General features: G+C 43.2%; 1 protein-coding gene across 1 annotated transcript; it reads right to left on the bottom strand.

Annotated features, from left to right (window-relative positions):
- Positions 1-242: 242 nt before the first annotated feature.
- On the bottom strand, positions 243-20,447 carry LOC106562691 (torsin-4A). Its single transcript, XM_014127678.2, has 3 exons — positions 20,168-20,447; positions 2,020-2,493; positions 243-1,922 (listed from the first exon to the last, which is right to left on the bottom strand). Exons 2-3 carry the CDS (start codon positions 2,491-2,493, stop codon positions 1,068-1,070), a joined length of 1,329 nt encoding a protein of 442 aa, XP_013983153.1. The 5' UTR covers positions 20,168-20,447; the 3' UTR covers positions 243-1,067.
- Between the last annotated feature and the right edge of the window lie 1,342 nt (positions 20,448-21,789).

The following is a 21,789-nucleotide window of genomic DNA, read 5'->3' as shown; positions in this document are numbered from 1 at the left end:
TTCGTGGCCCGTTAACACTTTAGTGAGATTAGTAGTGATAGGGAGTTGAGATTATAGATGACCATGTGATGAGTAGAGGCACGGTGTTTCTGAGATTGTACCATACCAGCCTGCTTATTCCAGTATTTGGTTGTTGGAATGATTTGCATATGTATTTTTAATTTAAAATTATTTCTGGGGGGCTTCAGAACAAGCATTATGTCCCAAACCCCTTGGTCGCTGTCAAACAGAAAGATGAATAATTCAGAAAGCATGATACAGTTTAATCAAGATAGTATGTTAACAAAATACAACTACTTAATCACATTTTCCTGTGCTGCTCTTGGCCCTGCCGTTATCATTGTCACAACCAGGCTCATTTGGTACAATTACTAATATCTTCTTCTATTGCAGTGGTATTCAACTCTTACACTACGAGGTCTGGAGCTTGCTGGTTTTTTGTTTAGCCCTGATAACTAATTGCACACATCTATTGTCTCAGGTCTAAATCAGTTCCTGATTAGAAGGGAACAATGAACAAATGAAGTGGAACTGGCTTCGAGGTCCAGAGTTGAGTTTGAAGGCTCTATTGGGAGCGGGTCTGTGTATTACTGTCAGTAGTTTGCCTAACAGCATCGTGGGAGAATGAGCAGTGGTGCTTCACCATGACCACAACTCCTGATTTTGACTCCTGTCCAGATGTGCAGGCTATGATATTAGGCCTACCTATCCAATCTCATACCTAAATGGTAATTATCTATTAATCTAGTAACCAAGGGGCTCGTTCAGGATGGTGCTAAGTTACAGAACGTAGAAAAGACGATTATCTGACATGATTAGCCTTCATCGTGGAAATACTCCTCATTCTCAGACATACCACAATGTTTTTCCCCCAATGGTGGGTTCTGGCTAGTAACGTGGGCTTTGTTTGCTTGATGGATCACAAGAAACACCAAAAGTCTTTAGGCTCCAAAAGACTATGGGCCAAAATAGTTCTTGGAACTGACACTGTCCAGTAGTATCTTTTCTCAGGACACGTCTTTCGCTGTCCCTGTCTTCTGTAATCTCAACATCCCTCTGTAGGTCTCTCATAGCAGGTTGACCTTCGCCACAACCTGTTTACAGCCTGTCAGGGCATACACCCGGCCCCATACCACGGGGTAGTACTCTATCTCCCCCGCCAGCCTCTCAATGTTGGTACGGTCCGGGTAGAACCCCTCCCTCATCATCTCATCCAGGAAGCACTCCGTCACGTGACCTTTCTCCAGCAGGGTCAGAGGTATGAGTTCAGCTTCTGCCCACAGTGGGTGGAGCGTCTCCAGAGTGTTCCGCAACAACGGGGTCAGCTCCTTGACGAAGTTGCCATGGTACTCAGACACGGTCATCATAGAGTCGCTGGAGGAGTTGTGCAGCAGGTGCTTAGTGATGTGATGGTGTCCTTGGTTGCTAAGGAACAGGTAGACTGCGTTAAGGTATTCGTTGGAGAGGTTTGATTGCACCAGATCCCGCAGCGCATCAAGCAGCTCTGGGTGAAGGTGCTCTGCTTCGTCAAAGATGAATACTGGAATTTTCTCCTCCTCCTCTGCTCTCAGCACTGTCTCCGACACTAAGATCGTCAGCGCTCGGGCGCATCGCCAGGCGTCATCCTCCAGGGGGCAGTGGTGCAACACAAAGTACTGGAGAACCAGGGGCTCCCCCACCACCGAGCGGAAGTGCGCAGCCAGGAGTCTCCCTACGTGGCTCTTCCCCACGCCGCTGCTCCCATGTAAGGAGAGGACCAGGGGTTTATTGTGGACGTAGGTAGAGAGGTAGTCTCTGAGCTGGGCTAACAGAGCCTCCATCGCCCCCTGCTGGCCAAACACCTCCCTACATAGAGTCTTCTCTAATCCCTCCAGGTCATACTTCAGGACATGGTCGTCAAGGTTCTCTATGGCATTATACACCTGTATGGAGGGAGGGAGGGATAAAGTACAGAATGAGACATAAACACACAAAGAGGAAGACAAAGATGAAGATTAACCTCACACACATACACATTACCTGGAGGAAGAGGATGGTGCAGAGGAGGAAGAGGCAGTTCTTCGCTCGGCTGCGTTCCTTTACGAGGGGGGCTCTGCACCCCCCTCCACTGGGGAACATGACCCGCCGCGACCTCTTCTTCTTCTTCTTTTGGAGGAGCAAGGACAAGGTCGTGGTGGCGCTGGAGGGGGTCAACCCCTCAAAGGTGAAGATTTTGGGGCTGGCGCGAACAGGGGCCCCAGTGAAGAGACCAGCCCCTACCACTGGCCCTACTCCACCCAGCCCGGCTAACTCCAGCCGTCGTTTCTTCATGGTCTGGTATTTCTGTCTAATGCGAACCACAGCACGTAGAGAGGATGAGAACTGGTAGAAACTCTCAGTGCCTGTCCATGACCCCCTCTTTTCACTCTCTCCTTCGCTTTCTCCTTTCTCATCGCCCATCTCTCCGTCTGTCTGGGACCCCGACAGTCTTTCATAAACATCTTGGTCACCCATCTGAGAGAGGGAGAAAGAGGCATTAATCATTAAATTACAGTGAATTATGATCCGTTTTTCTTTTTTTAAGAGGACGGAAAAGATACCTAGCCAAGAAGGAATGCCAACTATTGAAGAATGTACTTGTAGATGCATTTAACATGCTATATGTGACCGCTAATGTATCGGTTATGGTGTTAGATTTACTACAGTCGGAAAGTTACATGGAAAAACCCAGAGGGTTACAGCTTAGCCACTGAAACTGAATTACTTCTTAAACTTTCTAAACTAACTTGCCTGTCACTGAACAAATAGACTGGTAAAAAAATATCCAATATTACACATGCTCAGATATGTCAGTATCAGATAGTACCTGATAAAATGACCTGGGTATGTAATTGTGTCAATATATTTGACAAATATCCTTGTTGAGATATTGCAACTTGTGGATATTGTGTAATCCTTTTAGGCCATATATTTATGTGCAAACAGTCGCATCTGACTGTAGTCAAACTTGGTGTGTAGTGCTATCCTCAGCCATTTCCCCTAGTCAGATATAGGGTCAGATCCTAAGAAGTAGCAGACTGAGAACTCATTTCACGTAATGTGACTCAATACATTAACAATCATCTACGAAGGTTTCAGAGCATTTTTTTTCTGCTGACTGACAGATAAAGATTACGGGAATAGAAGTGAAGCCATTGATGTTATTTTGCAGTTGAGGCAAGAGTTCTGAGGCAAGATTTCAGCCCACCCGAACACTTTCTGATAAGGAGATCAGAGACTTGAATGTTCTCCAATAGAACATACTTTTTTCAGCATCCCAAAACACACAAATTACAACAATCATATATTGGCCTGTGTCTCAAGAGAAAATGCTTGGAGCCCTGTTGTCCACTACTGGTTGTGCAGCACCTTGTGTGGCTGATTTAAGTTCATTCTTTGGCCCAGCGTCGTCCAGGTAATGGGAGGGTTTGGCCAGGGGGGGCTTTACTTGGCTGATCACGCCCTAGCAGCTCCTTGTGGCTGGCCGGGTGCCTGTAGGCTGACCCCGGTCGCCAGTTGAAAGGCATTTCCTCCGACAGATTGGTGCGGCTGGCTTCCGGGTTAAACTGGCGGGTGTTAAGAGGCACGGTTAGGTGGGTCACATGACTCCACCTTCGCCTCTCCCGAGCCCGTTGGGGAGTTGCAGCGATGAGACAAGATCGAAAAGTAGGGTAAAAATAAAATAAAAATACAAAGATAAAGTGTGTTATGATGTGAATGAAACATATTTTGAGGGCGAATGAGGTCATGAATTCAACTAACTTGCTTACTCTACAGTGCATTCATAAAGTATTCAGACCTGTTAACCTTTTCCACATTTCGTTACATTACAGCTATATTCTAAACTTGATTCAATAAAAAAAATACCTCAATCTACACACAATACCCCATAATGACAAAGCAAGAACAGGTTTTTAGAATTTTTTGCAAATGTATTAAAAATAAAATACAGAAATACCTTATTTACATACAGTTGAAGTCTGAAGTTTACATACAGCTTAGCCAAATACATTTAAACTCAGTTTTTCACAATTCCTGATATTTAATCCTAGTAAAAATGCCCTATCTTAGGTCAGATAGGATCACCACTTTATTTTAAGAATGTTAAATGTCAGAATAATAGCAGAGAGAATTATTTATTTCAGCTTTTATCACATTCCCAGAAGTTGGGTCAGAAGTTTACATACAGTCAATTAGTATTTGGTAGCATTGCCTTTAAATTGTTTAACTTGGGTCAAATGTTTTAGATAGTCTTCCACAAGCTTCCCACAATAAGTTGGGAGAATTTTGTCCCATTCCTTCTGACATAGCTGGTGTAACTGAGTCAGGTTTGAAGGCCTCCTTGCTCACACACACTTTTTCAGTTCTGCCCACAAATTTTCTATAGGATTGAGGTCAGGGCTTTGTGATGACCACTCCAATACCTTGACTTTGTTGTCCTTAAGCCATTTTGCCACAACTTTGGAAGCATGCTTGGAGTCATTGTCCATTTGGAAGACCCATTTGCGACCAAGCTTTAACTTCCTGACTGATGTCTTAAGATGTTGCTTGAGTATATCCACATCATTTTTACTTCCTCATGATGCCATCTATTTTGTGAAGTTCACCAGTCCCTCCTGCAGCAAAGCACCCCCACAACATGATGCTGACCCCCGTGCTTCACGGTTGGGATGGTGTTCTTCGGCTTGTAAGCCTCCCCCTTTTTCATTTTTGTTTCATCAGACCAGAGGACATTTCTCCAAAAAGTACGATCTTTGTCCCCATGTGCAGTTGCAAACCGTTCTCTGGCTTTTGGATGGCGGTTTTGCAGCAGTGGCTTCTTCATTGCTGAGCGGCCTTTCAGGTTACGTCGATATAGGACTCGTTTTACTGTGGATATAGATACTTTTGTACCTGTTTCCTCCAGCATCTTCACAAGGTCCTTTGCTGTTGTTCTGGGATTGATTTGCACTTTTCGCACCAAAGTACGTTCATCTCTAGGAGACAGAACGCGTCTCCTTCCTGAGCAGTATGAAGGCTGCGAGGTCACATGGTTTTTATACTTGCGTACTATTGTTTGTACAGATGAACGTGGTACCTTCAGGTGTTTGGAAATTGCTCCCAAGGATGAACCAGACTTGTGGAGGTCTACAATTTCTTTTCCTGAGGTCTTGGATGATTTCTTTTGATTTTCTCATGATGTCAAGCAAAGAGGCACTGAGTTTGAAGGTAGGCCTTGAAATACATCCACAGGTACACCGCCAATTGACTCAAAATCAGAAGCTTCTAAAGCCATGACAACCTTTTCTGGAATTTTCCAAGCTGTTTAAAGGCACAGTCAACTTAGTGTATGTAAACTTCTGACCCACTGGAATTGTGATACAGTGAATCTTCAGTGAAATAATCTGTCTGCAAACAATTGTTGGAAAAATTCCTTGTGTCATGCACAAAGTAGATGCCCTAACCGACTTGCCAAAGCTAGTTTGTTAACAAGAAATGTGTGGAGTGGTTGAAAAACGAGTTTTAATGACTCCAACCTAAGTGTATGTAAACTTCCGACTTGAACTGTATGTGAGAATGCTGTTCATTGACTACAGCTCAGTGTTCAACACCATAGTGCCCACGAAACTCATCACTAACTAAGGACCTTGGGACTAAACACCTCCCTCTGCAATTGGATCCTGGACTTCCTGTCGGGCTGCCCCCAGGTGGTAAGGGTAGGCAACAACACGTCTGCCATGCTGATCCTCAACACTGGGGCCCCTCAGGGGTGTGTACTTCGTCCCCTCGTACTCCCTGTTCACCCACGACTGCGTGGCCAAGCATGACTCCAACACCATCATTAAGTTTGCTGACGACACAACAGTGGTAGGCCTGATCACCGACAACAATGAGACAGCCGATAGGGAGGTGGTCAGAGCATTGGCAGTGTGGTGCCAGGACAACAACCTCAATGTGAGCAAGACAAATGAGCTGATCGTGGACTACAGGAAAAGGCGGGCCAAACGGGCCCCCATTAACATCGACGGGGCTGTAGGGGAGCAGGTTGAGAGTTCCTTGGTGTCCCCATCACCAACAAACTATTATGGTCCAAACACACCAAGACAGTCGTGAAGAGGGCACGACAAAACCTTTCCCCCTCAGGAGACTAAAAAGATTTGTAATGGATCCCCAGATCCTCAAAAAGTTCTACAGTTGCACCATCGAAAGCATCCTAACTGGTTGCGTCACCGCCTGGTATGGCAACTGCTCGGCATCTGACCATAAGGCGCTACAGAGGGTGTGTACGGCCCAGTACATCACTGGAACCAAGCTTCCTGCCATCCAGGACCTATATAATAGGCGGTGTCAGAGGAAAGCCCGTAAAATTGTCAGAGACTCCAGTCACCCATTTCATAGATTGTTTTCTCTGCTACCGCACGGCAAGTGGTTCCGGAGCACCAAGTCTAGGACCAAAAGGCTCCTTAACAGCTTCTACCCCCCCAAGCCATAAGACTGCTGAATAATTAATCAAATTGTCACTGGACTATTTACATTGACACCCCCCACCCACCCCCCTTCCATTTGTTTTGTACACTGCTGCTACTCGCTGTTTATTACCTATGCATAGTCACTTCACCCCTACCTACATGTACAAATTACCTCAACTAACCTGTACCCCCCACACAGACTCGGAACCGGTACACCCTGTATATAGCCTCGTTATTGTTATTTTATTGTGTTACTTTTTATTATTTTGTACTTTATTTGGTAAATATTTTCTTAACTCTTCTTGAATTGCACTGTTGTTTAAGGGCTTGTAAGTAAGCATTTCACGGTAAGGTCTACACTTGTTGTATTTGGCGCATGTGACAAATAAAGTTTGATTTGATTTGGATGTGTCTAATCCTGTCTGGTTAAAACCTCATTCCAGCCGGTGTCTATTCCACAAGTTACCACCGGCTAAATCTATGATGTTAAAATGCCTATTTACTCTGTTCCATCTGACCAGGTGAATCCAGGTGAAAGCTATGATCCTCTATTGATGTCACTTGTTAAATACACTTCAATCAGTGTAGATGAAGGGGAGGAGACAGGTTAAAGAAGGATTTTTAAGCCTTGAGACAATTGAGACATGGATTGTGTATGTGTGCCATTCAGAGGGGGAATGAGCAAGACAAAAGATGGTAGTAGGTGCCAGGCACACCGGTTTGAGTGTGTCAAGAATTGCAACGCTGCTGGGTTTTTCACACTCAACAGTTTCCCATGTCTATCAAGAATGGTCCACCACCCGAAGGACATCCAGCCAACTTGACACAACTGTGGGAAGCATTGGAGTCAACATGGGCCAGCATCCCTGTGGAACGCTTTCAGACACCTTGTAGAGTCCATGCCCTGACGAATTGAGGCTGTTCTGAGGGCAAAAGGGGGTTACAAAACATAACTGTTCCTAATGTTTTATTTGACTCAGTGTATATAGTGTTAAAGACCGGATTGAGTCATGTTCAGAAAATAGCTCTGATACCTTTGTGTTCCCATTCGTACTGCCCTTATACATGGAACATTTACAGAAATATTGATTTTCGTCTTTGCAGTTTAGATTGTAAATAGTGTTAACTCAGTTGTTTGACTCAATACATTAACATGAACGTACGAAGGTATCAGAGCATATTCTCTGCTGATTGACAGATAAAGATTACGGAATACAAGTGAACATGTTGGTCCGTGTGTGTGTAAGTATGTATGCTGGCACCAACTCTCTTCTCCCTCTTCCTTGCAGCACTCAGGAATCACTGTACAATACAGAACAGATGGAAACCTCTTCAATCTTTCCGGCCTTCACGCAAAAACCAAAGTGAGAACTACAACAGTCAAAGACCTCCAATACGAGGTCATTATTGTCCACTCCAAAGCAAACCTCCGAACTGCCATGAGCAGGTTATCTGAAGCATAAAAGAGTCTGGGACTCTTGTAAGAACATAAACAAAACAAAGGTTCTCCACGAGCCTTCCCCAGGACAACCATCAAATCCAACAGTAATCTATGTTGGTTGTGAACCACTTGACAACGCGGAACACTTTGCCTACCTCAGCAGCCATCCTCTAGTAAACCCTGTGAAGCGTTAGCCTTATCAGTCGACTGTACTTATCTTGGCACCAGTCTCAACCACCGACCTTGTGCAGGCCTGGCATGCAGAGCTCAGAAACAGAGGAATTAGCACATCAATCATGCCACAGGCGCTGGACCAAAGACAAATAAAAACAATTCAAGAGAATGAATGTTGAAAGTAACTGTTTTCTTCCCCGAAAGCATGTCCAGGTAGTCTAGCTCGTCTGACTAGCTAGTTTACATTGGCACTGCTGCCAGGAAGCGATACACACTGTGTCAGTGTCAGCCATTCTCTGCCCAAGTACAATAGGATTAGACTACACCTTAATGTGTCCGGCAGCCGGGGTTGGGTAAGTTACTTTCGAAATGTAATCCGTTACAGTTACCTGTCCAAAATTGTAATCAGTAACGTAACATTTGAATTACCCAAACTCGGTAATGTAATCTGATTACTTTCCCCTTAAGAGGTATATAGAAGAAAACAACAGTGGTCTCTGACTTGTGGTGTGACTCGTTCAGGTGGAACAAACTTAAACTTGCACCCTTGTTCAATACTGAATCGAATGTCAAGAAAAAACTTAAAGGTTTAAAAGTAATGAAAGAAATAATCATGTAATTTCTCAAAAGTATCTATTCTGATTCCAATCTTTTTTTCTGGTAATGTAACTCATTACAGTTACTCCCCAACCCTGCCTGCGGACAGGTGAAGTGATAAAAGGCCCTTTTATCACTTCGATTTGCTCCCTTCCAGCGCCCTCTCTCCTCCGTCCTCTCTCCTCCGTCCTTTCTCCGTCCTCTCTCCTCTCGCCTCCTTTTGAAAAAGTTAAAAGTCAATCAAGGGGAGTCGGCGAGGAGAGTGAACGTGGAAGCACTTCCTTCTCTACATTTGCACATTATTAGGCAAATGACGTTTACAGGGGTGGATCCCAAAATAATGTGTAAAGTGCTCAAAACCATTTAAGTTAGTTTTGCAAGACATTTTATAGATAAAACAATAAGTAGCATATTATTTTAAAACATTAGGATATACACATGAGAATCCCAATGAAAGGTGACTATCAAGTAAGGGAGGACACTATTCTGCTTGTCTAATGAATTGACACACTCCTCGACCACCTCTTATTGGTTTTCCGGGTCATGGAGGAGAGAGGACGGAGGATGGTCTTTTACCCAAAAGAGAATCTCCCCATCTTAACCCCCTCCTTCACCAGCCTGGTCTCATAGACTAGAAGTAACATAGTAAACGTAAATCCGGGACACTCAAATTAGAATGGTATGGTTACATAAGACTACTTAAGACAAAACAAAAAGGCTGTGGGTGTATAACACGAACATCTAGAAACCCAAAGGTTGCGAGTTTGAATTTCATCATTGTAAACTTTAGTATTTTAGCAACTTTGCACTTACTTACTACTTTAGCTACTTTGCAACTACTTAGCATATTACTAACCTTTCCCCTAACCCTAACCTTAACCCTTTAACCTATCTCCTAACTGTTGCATCCTAAGATGCTGGATTCTTTTACTGAAGACTCCGAAGCGTACTTATAATAAATGGAACAGATTTATTTAATGTTCTCCTTAACACATTACAGTTGACTACTCTCTACAGTGTCTTCAGCCCCAACTCTCCAATACATCATTGAACTTTTACCGCCCTTGCATCTCGTAATCCAATCACTTCAATGCAAGAACGGAAACCCCATTATCATTTGTTAATTCAAATAACTCAACCCCTGCATACAAATGCCATTGGCTATTTGCAACCATTTTAAATCTAAACTCTTTTGACACCAGCTGTGGCCCATTGTCTGAACACACTCCTCAACTAACTCATAGGCTGAGAACGGTAGAGTGACTCTACCGTGACTGTAGCTGAAGTATTACTCATACACTTTATTTATTTATTTATTTCACCTTTATTTCACCAGGTAGGCCAGTTGAGAACAAGTTCTCATTTACAACTATAAAATGGGGGTGTTTTTATAACATTTTATAACATTTTTGACATGCGTTTTTCTGGATTTCTTTGTTGTTATTCTATCTCTCACTGTTCAAATAAAATTATAGACTGATCATTTCTTTCTAAGTGGGTAAACGTACAAAATCAGCAGAGGATTAAATACTTTTTTTCCCCCACTGTAAGTTTCCAGCTTCAGTGATTTTTGCAATTCGTTCCAGTCATTGGCAGCAGAGAACTGGAAGGAAAGGTGGCCAAAGGAAGTATTGGCTTTGGGGATAACCAGTGAAATATACCTGCTGGAGCGCGTGCTATGGGTGGGTGTTGCTATGGTGACCAGTGAGCTGAGATAAGGTGGGGCTTTACCTAGCAAAGATTTATAGATGACCTGGAGCCAGTGGGTTTGGAGACGAATATGTAGCGAGGGCCAGCCAACGAGAGCATACAGGTCACAGTGGTGGGTAGTATATGGGGCTTTGGTGATAAAACGGATGGCACTGTGATAGACTACATCCAGTTTGCTGAGTAGAGTGTTGGAGGCTATTTTGTAAATGACGTCGCCGAAGTCAAGGATCGGTAGGATAGTCAGTTTTACGAGGGTATGTTTGGCAGCATGAGTGAAGGAGGCTTTGTTGCGAAATAGGAAGCCGATTCTAGATTTAATTTTGGATTGGAGATGCTTAATGTAAGTCTGGAAGGAGAGTTTACAGTCTAACCAGACACCTAGGTATTTGTAGTTGTCCACATATTCTAAGTCAGACCCGTCCAGAGTAGTGATGCTAGTCGGGCGGGCGGGTGCGGGCAGCAATCGGTTGAAGAGCATGCATTTCGTTTTACTAGCATTTAAAAGCAGTTGGAGGCCACGGAAGGAGTGTTGTATGGCATTGAAGCTCGTTTGGAGGTTTGATAACACAGTGTCCAAAGGGCCAGATGTATACAGAATGGTGTCGTCTGCGTAGAGGTGGACCAGAGAACCACCAGCAGCAAGAGCGACATCATTGTTATATATGCAGAGAAAAGAGTCGGCCCGAGAATTGAATCCTGTGGCATAGTTGGAGAACCAGGTCGAGGCAGTCATTTGAGAAACCAAGGCTACTGAGTCTGCCGATAAGAATGTGGTGATTGACAAAGTCGAAAGCCTTGGCCAGGTTGATGAAGACAGCTGCACAGTACTGTATTTTATTGATGGCGGTTATGATATCGTTTAGGACCTTGAGCGTGGCTGAGGTGCACCCATGACCAGCTCGGAAGGCAGATTGCATAGTGGAGAAGGTACGGTGCGATTCGAAATGGTCGGTGATCTGTTTATTAACTTGGCTTTCAAAGATTTTAGAAAGGCAGGGCAGGATGGATATAGGTCTATAACAGTTTGGGTCTAGAGTGTCACTCCCTTTGAAGAGGGGGATGACCGCGGCAGCTTTCCAATCTTTGGGGATCTCAGACGATATGAAAGAGAGGTTGAACAGGCTATGGGGTTGCAACAATTTGGGCAGATGATTTTAGAAATAGAGGGTCCAGATTGTCTAGCCCAGCTGATTTGTAGGGATCCAGATTTTGCAGCTCTTTCAGAACATCAGCTGTCTGGATTTTGGTGATGGAGAAGCGGGATGGGCTTGGGCAAGTTTCTTTACAGTGTCCCAAATTTTGGGGGAATTAGTGCTACAGGATGCAAATTTCTGTTTGAAAAAGCTAGCCTTAGCTTTCGAAACTGACTGTGTATGTTGGTTCCCGACTTCCCTGAAAAGTTCACAGGGGCTATTCGATGCTAATGCAGAACGCCACAGGATGTTTTTGTGCTGGTCAAGGGCAGTCAAGTCAAGGGTGAACCAAGGGCTATATCTGTTCTTAGTTCTACATTTTTTGAATGGGGCATGCTTATTTAAGATGGCATAGGAAATAACTTTTAAAGAGCAACCAGGCATCCTCTACTGATGAGATGAGGTCAATATCCTTCCAGGATACCCGGGCCAGGTTGATTAGAAAGGCTTGCTCGCTGAAGTGTTTTAGGGAGCGTTTAACAGTGATGAGGGATGGTCGTTTGACCGCGGACCCATTACAGATGCAGGCAATGAGGCAGTGATCGCTGAGATCCTGGTTGAAGACAGAGGTGTATTTAGAGGGCAAGTTGGTCAGGATGATATCTAAGAGGGTGCCCATGGTTACGGATTTAGAGTTGTACCTGGTAGGTTCCTTGATAATTTGTATGAGATTGAGGGCATCTAGCTTAGATTGTAGGACGGCCGGGGTGTTATGCATATCCCAGTTTTGGTCACCTAACAGTACGAAATCTGAAGATAGATGGGGGGCAGTCAATTCACATATGGTGTCTAGGGCACAGCTGGGGGCTGAGGGCGATCTATAACAACGGTGAGAGACTTGTTTCTGGAAAGGTGGATTTTTAAAAGAAGAAGCTTGAATTGTTTGGGCACAGACCTGGATAGTATGACAGAACTCTGCAGGCTATATCTGCAGTAGATTGCAACTCCGCCCCCATTGGCAGTTCTATCTTGTCGGAAAATGTTGTAGTTGGGGATGGAAATGTCAGGATTTTTGGTGGCCTTCCTAAGCCAGGATTCAGACACGGCTAGGACATCAGGGTAGGCGGAGTGTGCTAAGGCAGTGAATAATACAAACTTAGGGAGGAGGCTTCTGATGTTAACATGCATGAAACCAAGGCTTTTGCGGTTACAGAAGTCAACAAATGAGAGCGCCTGGGGAATGGGAGTGGTGCTGGGGGCTGCAGGGCCTGGGTCAACCTCTACATCACTAGAGGCACAGAGGAGGAGGAGGATAAGGGTACGGCTAAAGGCTATAAGAACTGGTCGTCTAGTGTGTTCAGAACAGAGAGTAAAAGGAGCAGATTTCTGGGCGTGGGAGAATAGATTCAAGGCATAATGTACAGACAAGGGTATGGTAGGATGTGAGTACAGTGGAGGTAAACCTAGGCATTGAGTGACGATGAGAGGTTTTGTCTCTAGAGGCACCAGTTAAGCCAGGTGAGGTCCCCGCATGTGTGGGGGGTGGGACAAATGGGCTATCTAAGGCATATTGGGCAGGGCTGGGGGCTCTACATTGAAATAAGACAATAATCACTAACCAAAACAGCAATAGACAAGGCTTATTGACATTAGGGAGAGGCATGTGTAGCCAAGTGATCATAGGGTCCAGAGAGTAGCAATAGGTGAGTCAGGGAGACGATTCAGCAGTCGCTACTACGCGGCAATTCAGACAGCTAGCGGGCTGGGGCTAGCAGGTGGGCCTTCGGCGATGTCGCAACGGAAGAGCCTGTTGAAACCACCTCGGGCGATTACATCGGCAGACCAGTCGTGATGGATCGGCGGGGCTCCGTGTTGGCAGTAAAGGGTCCAGACCAATTGACAAAAGAGGTATTGTAGCCCAAGAATTAGTTGGTGGACCTCTTCGGCAAGCCGGGAGATTGGCCTAGCTCGAGGCTAGCTCAAGGTTAACTGGTGCTTGCTTCGGGACAGAGACGTTAGCCAGGAGTAGCCACTCGGATAGCAGCCAGCTAGCTGAGATGATCCGGTGTAAAGGTTCAGTGCTTGCGGTAGGAATCCGGAGATGTGGTAGAGAAAAAGCTGTCCGATATGCTCTAGGTTGATATCGCGCTGTGCAGACTGGCAGGTATTGACCGAGCTGAGGCTGGCTGGTGTCCTAGTTAACGGTGAAGACCGCTAGCAGTGGCTAACTGACTACTAGCTAGTAGCTAGCTAGCTTCTGATGGGTGTTCTGGTTCTAAAGTATAAAAATAGCAGTCCGTAGATGGAAAGTGATATTAAAATATATACGAAATATATACGAAAAAACGAGGAAAACGATATATAAAACGAAAATACTACTTGTCAGCGTGAGTATGCATCCGTAACTACTAAGAACTGGTGCTTTCCCTTCTGAGCAAAATCTATATGGATGCGCTCTCAGGCCATTTCCAAGGATGCACTGGTGCAAGGTTCGGCATATGTCTATTAGACTGACACACCTGGCATCTCCTTACCATGTCTTCTATGTCTGGGTCTAACCTGGGCCAGCAAAAGTGGCACCTTGCAAGAGCTTAGTTTTTGACCATGCCCCAGTGGTTTTCATGTAGCTCCTTCAATAGGTCCCTCTGTAGAGTAGCCGGCACCACCGCACTCATTCCCCATAACACACAATCACTTTCTACAGTGAGCTCATCCCTTCTCACCTAATAAGGCTTTAGTTCAGGATCAGTAACATGATTACTGTAAGTGTAAAGTGCTTCACTTTGGCCAAACCCTTGTCCTTGGTAGTTTCCCTGGCTTTGGCTTCCCTACAGGCCTGAGGACAAAGACTTTCCTCTAGGCTCAGATATATCTTGGGACTGCAAGGCCTAGGCAGACTTCACAATTATTTTTGGTGACCTATCATGCCCTCTGATGTGTGCCACAGGAAGTATTAGACTCTAGTCACAAAAGGAAGTGGTTATTTCAGCAAAAATAGTTTTCAGAGCCCTCTACTGTTCTCTCTACCCATCCCCCTATCCCCCATCCCATCGTGCTTTTCCCTCTTATGGCTTTTCCTACATTTTTTTACACTTTTTCTGTTTTAGTTTTTAAGAATGTAGGTACAGTAGTAATAATAAAATAATAAATCAAAAGTTTGTACTCTGGGCGAAATAGAACGTTCAAATATACTTTGCTTTGCGATGGCCACTCCAATACCTTGACTTTGTTGTCCTTAAAACCTGTTGAGGACCTGATCCCGGTATTGGGATTTATTGTCAAGAGACCATGGCGGGAAATTCAAAACTGCAAGAATCTAATAATTTCAATTTCTCAAACAATCAACTATTTTTCACCATTTGAAAGATAAACATCTCCTAAATCCAACCACATTGTCCGATTTCAAAGAGGCTTTACGGCGAAAGCATAAAGTTAGGTTATGTTAGGAGAGTACATTGAAAATAGTTGTGTGTAATGTTTTGTCAATTTAAAGACAGGCGTCACCAAAAGCAGATAACCTGCTAAAATTATGCACTAACCTTTGACAATCTTCATCAGATGACACTCCTAGGACATTATGTTATACAATACATGCATTTTTTTTCCATCAAGTTCATATTTATATCCAAAAACAGCATTTTACAGTAGCGGTGAAATTCAGATATTTTTTTTCCCCTCAAATGCTTCCGGTGAAGCAGCGTTACAATTTACAAAATTACTATTCGAAAACATTGGTAAATGATAATATTGTCATTCAAAGAATTATAGATTAACATCTCGTAAATGCTACCACATTGCCAGATTTCAAAATAACTTTACTGGGAAATCACACTGCAATAAACGGGGTGCTATGCTAAGAACATGCTAAGAACAATAGGCTAGGATATACAGGTTAGCACCATCTAATATCAATAATACTATTGTAAATAAAACCTTACCTTTGATTATCTTCATCAGAAGGCACTTCCAGGAATCCCAGGTCCAACAAATGTGGTTTCTTTCGACAAAGTTCATAATTTATGTCCAAATAACTCCAAGTTGTTCCATGTTGTTAGGCTCCTCAAAATGTAGGGCGGGGGGGAAAAGTCATGACGAAAAGTTTAAAAAAAAATCTATTTACGTTCGTTCAAACATGTTGTTTAGCATCAATCTTTAGGACCATTTTTAACGTGAAACATCAGTAATATTTCAACCCGACCTCTCCTGTGTCTTGAAAAACGTTTTTGAAAAATGTCTCGCCTCACATGCAATAATGCAATAATGAAGTGACGACATCCCAGGGACGTCAACTTCCCTGCATTCTAATTCGGTCTCTGTTCATCATAGACGCTTCAAACAACTTAATAAAGATCGTTGACATCTAGTGGAAGCCGTAGGAAGTGCAAAATGAATCCTTTGTCACTGTGTGATCTATTAGCAATGACTCGAAAATAGTACAGCCACAAAATTCTCATTTCCTGGTTGTATTTTTCTCAGGTTTTTGCCTGCCATATGAGTTTTGTTATACTTACAGACACCATTCAAACTGTTTTAGAAAATTCAGAGTGTTTTCTATCCACATCTGTTAATAATATGCATATCCTAGCTTCTGAGTTGGTGTAGGAGGCAGTTAAAAATGGGCACATATTTTTTTCAAAATTCTCAATTCTGCCCCCTAGCCCGTAGAGGTTAAGCCATTTTGCCACAACTTTGGAAGTATGCTTGGGGTCATTGTCCATTTGGAAGACCCATTTGCGACCAAGCTTTAACTTCCTGACTGATGTTTTGAGATGTTGCTTCAATATATCCACATAATTTTCCTCCCTCATGATGCCATCTATTTTGTGAAGTGCACCAGTCCCTCCTGAAGCAAAGCACCCCCACAACATGATGCTGACCTCCGTGCTTCACGGTTGGGATGGTGTTCTTCGGCTTGTAAGCCTCCCCCTTTTTCATTTTTGTTTCATCAGACCAGAGGACATTTCTCCAAAAAGTACGATCTTTGTCCCCATGTGCAGTTGCAAACCGTTCTCTGGCTTTTGATGGCAGAATTGGAGCAGTGGCTTCTTCCTTGCTGAGCGGCCTTTCAGGTTATGTCGATATACGACTCGTTTTACTGTGGATATATATACTTTTAAACCTGTTTCCTTCAGCATCTTCACAAGGTCCTTTGCTGTTGTTCTGGGATTGATTTGCACTTTTCGCACCAAAGTACGTTCATCTCTAGGAGACAGAACGCGTCTCCTTCCTAAGCGGTATGACGGCTGCATGGTCCCATGGTGTTTATACTTGCGTACTATTGTTTGTACAGATGAACGTGGTACCTTCAGGCATTTGGAAATTGCTCCCAAGGATGAACCAGACTTGTGAAGGCCTACAATTTCTTTCTGAGATGTTGGCTGATTTCTTTTGATTTTCCCATGATGTCATGCAAAGAGGCACTGAGTTTGAAGGTAGGACTTGAAATACATCCACAGGTACACCTCCAATTGACTCAAATGATGTCAATTAGCCCATCAGAAGCTTCTAAAGCTATGACATCATTTTCTGGATTTTTCCAAGCTGTTTAAAGGCACAGTCAACTTAGTATATGTATACTTCTGACCCACTGGAATTGTGATACAGTGAATTATAAGTGAAATAATCTGTCTATAAACAATGGTTGGAAAAATTACTTGTGTCAAGCACAAAGTAGATGTCCTAACCGAATTGCCAAAACTATAGTTTGTTAATTAACAAGGAATTTATGGAGTGGTTGAAAAACGAGTTTTAATGACTCCAACCTAAGTGTATGTAAACTCCCGACTTCAACTGTATGTATTGCAAATTCGTTACGTATTGTACAAATTGCAATTCATAACATATCATTCGAATTTTAATTCGTAACACATCATATGAAATGGATGATGGACATCAACAAATTAATACATACACAGCAACTTCTCCAGTGTTTTTTCAACATTGAGAGTGTGTCAAACTTAAAACTGGTCCAGTGTCTATAGCAGTCCACACTTTTCACTGTTAAATTAACACACTGCATAGATTAAACCATTCTTGTGCCTTGACTTTCGAGTGAATTGTAGTGACCACCCATGACTGTATTTGTTAGATTGCACACAGGTGGACTTTATTTAACTAAGTGTCACATGATCTGTCACATGATCTCAGTATATATCCACCTGTTCTGAAAGGCCCCTGTGTCTGCAACACCACTAAGCAAGGGGCACCACCAAGCAAGCGGCACCATGAAGACCAAGGAGCTCTCCAAACAGGTCAGGGACAAGGTTGTGTAGTGCAGATCAGGGTTGGGTTATAAAAAAATATCTGAAACTTTGAACATCCCACAGAGCACCATTAAATCCATTATTAAAAATTGAAATAATATGGCACCACAACAAACCTGCCAAGAGAGGGCCGCCCACAAAAACTCGCGGACAGGGCAAGGACGGCATTAATCAGAGAGGCAACAAAGAGACCAAAGATAACCCTGAATGAGCAGCAAAGCTCCACAGCGGAGATTGGAGTATCTGTCCATAGGACCACTTGAAGCCATACACTCCACAGAGCTGGGCTTTACAGAAGAGTGGCCAGAAAAAAGCCTTTGCTTAAAGAAGAAAATAAGAAAACACGTTTGGTATTCGCCAAAAGGCATGTGGGAGACTCCCCAAACATATGGAAGAAGGTACTCTGGTCAGATGAGACTAAAATTGAGCTTTTTGGCCATCAAGGAAAATGCTATGTCTGGCGCAAACCCAACACCTCTCATCCCCCCCGAGTACACCATGGTTGTGGCAGCATCATGCTGTGGGGATGTTTTTCATCGGCAGGGACTGGGAAACTGGTCAGAATTGAAGGAATGATGGATGGCGCTAAATACAGGGAAATTCTTGAGGGAAACCTGTTTCAGTCTTCCAGAAATTTGAGATTGGGATGGAGGTTCACCTTCCAGCAGGACAATGACCCTAAGCATACTGCTAAAGCAACACTTGAGTGGTTTAAGGGGAAACATTTAAATGTCTTGGAATGGCCTAGTCAAAGCCCAGACCTCAATCCAATTGAGAATCTGTGGTATGACTTCAAGATTGCTCTACACCAGCTGAACCCATCCAACTTGAAGGAGCTGGAGCAGTTTTGCCTTGAAGAATGGCCAAAAATCCCAGTTGCTAGATGTGCCAAGCTTATAGAGACATACCCCCAAGAGAGTTGCTGCTGTAATTGCTGCAAAAGTATTATTTTATTATTGTTTATTGTTTCACAATAAAAAATATTTTGCAAAGTGATAGGCATGTAGTGTAAATCAAATGATACGAAAACCCCCAAAATCTATTTTAATTCCAGGTTGTAAGGCAAGAAAATAGGAAAAATGCCAAGGAGGGTGAATACTTTCGCAAGCCACTGTAAACTGAAACAGCCTTTTCAATAATGGGTGCAATAAGTAACAGATTGGATTAGTTTAGAAAAATCTATGTTATGTATATTTGAGTAGCATAACATTAGTTCATCAATTAATGTACATGCCAAAATATACATATTGAAACAAACAATACAATTCCAAAAATCTACCTGCAATAGAGCATGCTGAGAAACATGATAATGGTGGGCGTGGTTTACCTTTAACACTGGTTATTAACACCAACACTAGGGTTCTTTTACACCAATGAGTGTTAATATAACACTTAGAGTTAATTTAACACCTGAATCAACACTAGAAATGTTACACTGAAAAATCAACACTAGGTAACACCGGCCAATTTGCTGCGTACCATACAAAACATAACATATCATACTAAATGGAGGGAGATAGATTTTCTTTTAATATGTTACGTCTACTCCTGAGTCCAGGTTGCCTTCACATGTATAGGTAGCGAGCGGCCTGAGAGGTGATGTCTCCATTCCACCCATTCTACAGCAGGGCTCTCCAACCCTGTTCCTGGAGACCTACCCTCTTGTAGGTTTTCGCTCCCCAGTTGTAACTAACCTGATTCAGTTTCTCAACGAGCTAATTATTAGAATCAGGTGTGCTAGATTACGGTTGGAGTGAAAATCTACAGGAGGTAGCTCTCCAGGAACAGGGTTGGAGAGCCCTGTTCTAGACCCTTTCCCTGGATGCATTCCAGAAGCTTTCTGTCCTTCTCCCAGACCCTCGCTGCTCTCTGCTGACTATATTTCCTTCCTAGCTCACACACACACTGAAGTAGAGAGTAGCATAAATGTTCCTCTCTGTCTTGTGTAACATAGGTTTTCTTGTGTAAGGCAGAAACAAGAAGTTTGTGGCTTGTTTTTTGAATGATTCTAAAACACACTAGATCTCACTTCACATAACCTGTTTCTATTGCTGCACATAGATTTTCAAGTTCTGGTTCCGTGTTTTACGTGGAAGCTTTTCTAACCCTGATAGTGAGTGAGTGAGTGAGAGAGAGAGAGAGAGAGAGAGAGTGTGTGTGTGTGTGTGTGTGTGTGTGTGTGTGTGTGTGTGTGTGTGTGTGTGTGTGTGTGTGTGTGTGTGTGTGTGTGTGTGTGTGAGAGAAGCTGGCCAGAGGCCTAGAGACACAGCTGCAAATACCTCACCCAGAAAACCGTGTAAGCAAGGAAGGGGAGAAATAGGAAAGGGAAGAGAAGGAGAATAGAATGCAGAAAGAGAAATTCTGGAAAACCAGTCTGCTTACCTTGAACGTATAGGTAATAGCAAGCCTCCTATAGACTGAGTTCTTCACTAGGCTCGCTCCATGAGTTTTGTGGGGAGAGAACAGTAAACTCCTTCTGTGGAACTCTTATCACTGGATCGTGAGCTGGTTTCAGAGCAACTACGATACCACTCCTCCTATCTCTCTATCTCACACTCCCAATTCCTGCTTCTGGCCTTTGCAGACTCCTCCTCTTCCTTCCTCTTTTTCTCTTTTTCTCTCTCTTTCACACTCTCTCACACTCTCTCTCTCTTTCTCTGTCTTTCCACCCACTATCTCCCCCCTCCGGCTCTTCCATTCATGTTGTTGAGATGAGAGTGAAAATCAAGCTATTGTGACTCTCCTCCTAGTCATGACCTTTACTCCCAGCTTGCAGTCATGGATAACTTTGTTTAATTAATTTGTTTACTTTGTTAGAGGTCCTCTGCTGGGTGGTGGGATATATGTTTGCATATTTTATGTAATTTGCCTCACAGCAAATATGAGAAGAGGAGACCGACACCCAAGCAGTGGGAAAACTATTATTGCTTTCATAACGTAAGATTTATGTGAACGTGATGATTGGTAGCCAAGAGCTCAAGAAGAGAACTTGTCATATAATAACAAATCATAACAATAACTGAGTATATGACGTAGAGAGTTGGTAGCAGAGAGCCCATGGAAAAAACCTGGGTATTACGCCCGGTGTCGTTTTGCATGTCATGAGTCAGTCAGTGACCATGTTTTTATGAATGGTTGTCATGGTTGTGAACAAGGACGACCTTTAATACAATATGGGCTCTCCCCTTGAGTTATTTTCTGCTATTGTAAGTCGTTTAAGTGTAAATAAACGATAACAAAAGCATCACATGATTAGGTTCCCTCCAAATCCATTTCATACAATAGGTTACATTCCACAAAAGTTTTTGTCCTGTGATTGAAATAACTATGTACTAGCCCCAGGCAACATACCTTTTAACACCATGCCTATTGCCTACCTCTCCTCATCCTTCAGAATGCCTCTGTGTTAATGTCACAAATGAACATGATGCTGCTAAAGAGAACAATTCAGGAAGCAAAGTGTTATTAATTGCTGAGAGGGTGTTAGTGTCTTATTAGCGAGTTTGGGTAGTAGTAGAATGTCCGTGTGTTATTTAAAGGCCCAATGCAGCCATTTTTATCTCAATATCAAATCATTTCTGAGTAACAATGTAGTACTTTACTGTGATTGTTTTCAATCAGAATGGTCAAAAGGAAACAAAAATAGCTTCTTACCAAGAGCAATTTCTCAAGCATGAATTTGCTAGGACTGTCTGGGAAAACTGAAAACAGCAGTTATTGGCAGAGAGGTTTGGAACTCTCTTTCTTATTGGTCTATTAATGGTGACGTCACCAGGCAGGCCAAAACTCCATCCCACAGAAACAGCCTGACATTTCAGGCGGTCTTTTCAGACAGCTCTTACACTAAAAGGGCAATATCATAATTTTCACAATTTCACAGTATTATTCCAAACTCATAGTATGGGGAAATAAATAAAACACACTGGGCCTGCACTGGGCCTTTAATGAGTGTATGTTCATGAGTTTAGGCTTGGTGTGGTCGTTTTGAACCAGGAAAAGGGTGT

The sequence above is a fragment of the Salmo salar genome, chromosome ssa01 (assembly GCF_905237065.1).
Source record: "Salmo salar chromosome ssa01, Ssal_v3.1, whole genome shotgun sequence".
Classification (NCBI taxonomy): domain Eukaryota; kingdom Metazoa; phylum Chordata; class Actinopteri; order Salmoniformes; family Salmonidae; genus Salmo; species Salmo salar.
This window is presented reverse-complemented; position numbering and strand designations above follow the sequence as displayed.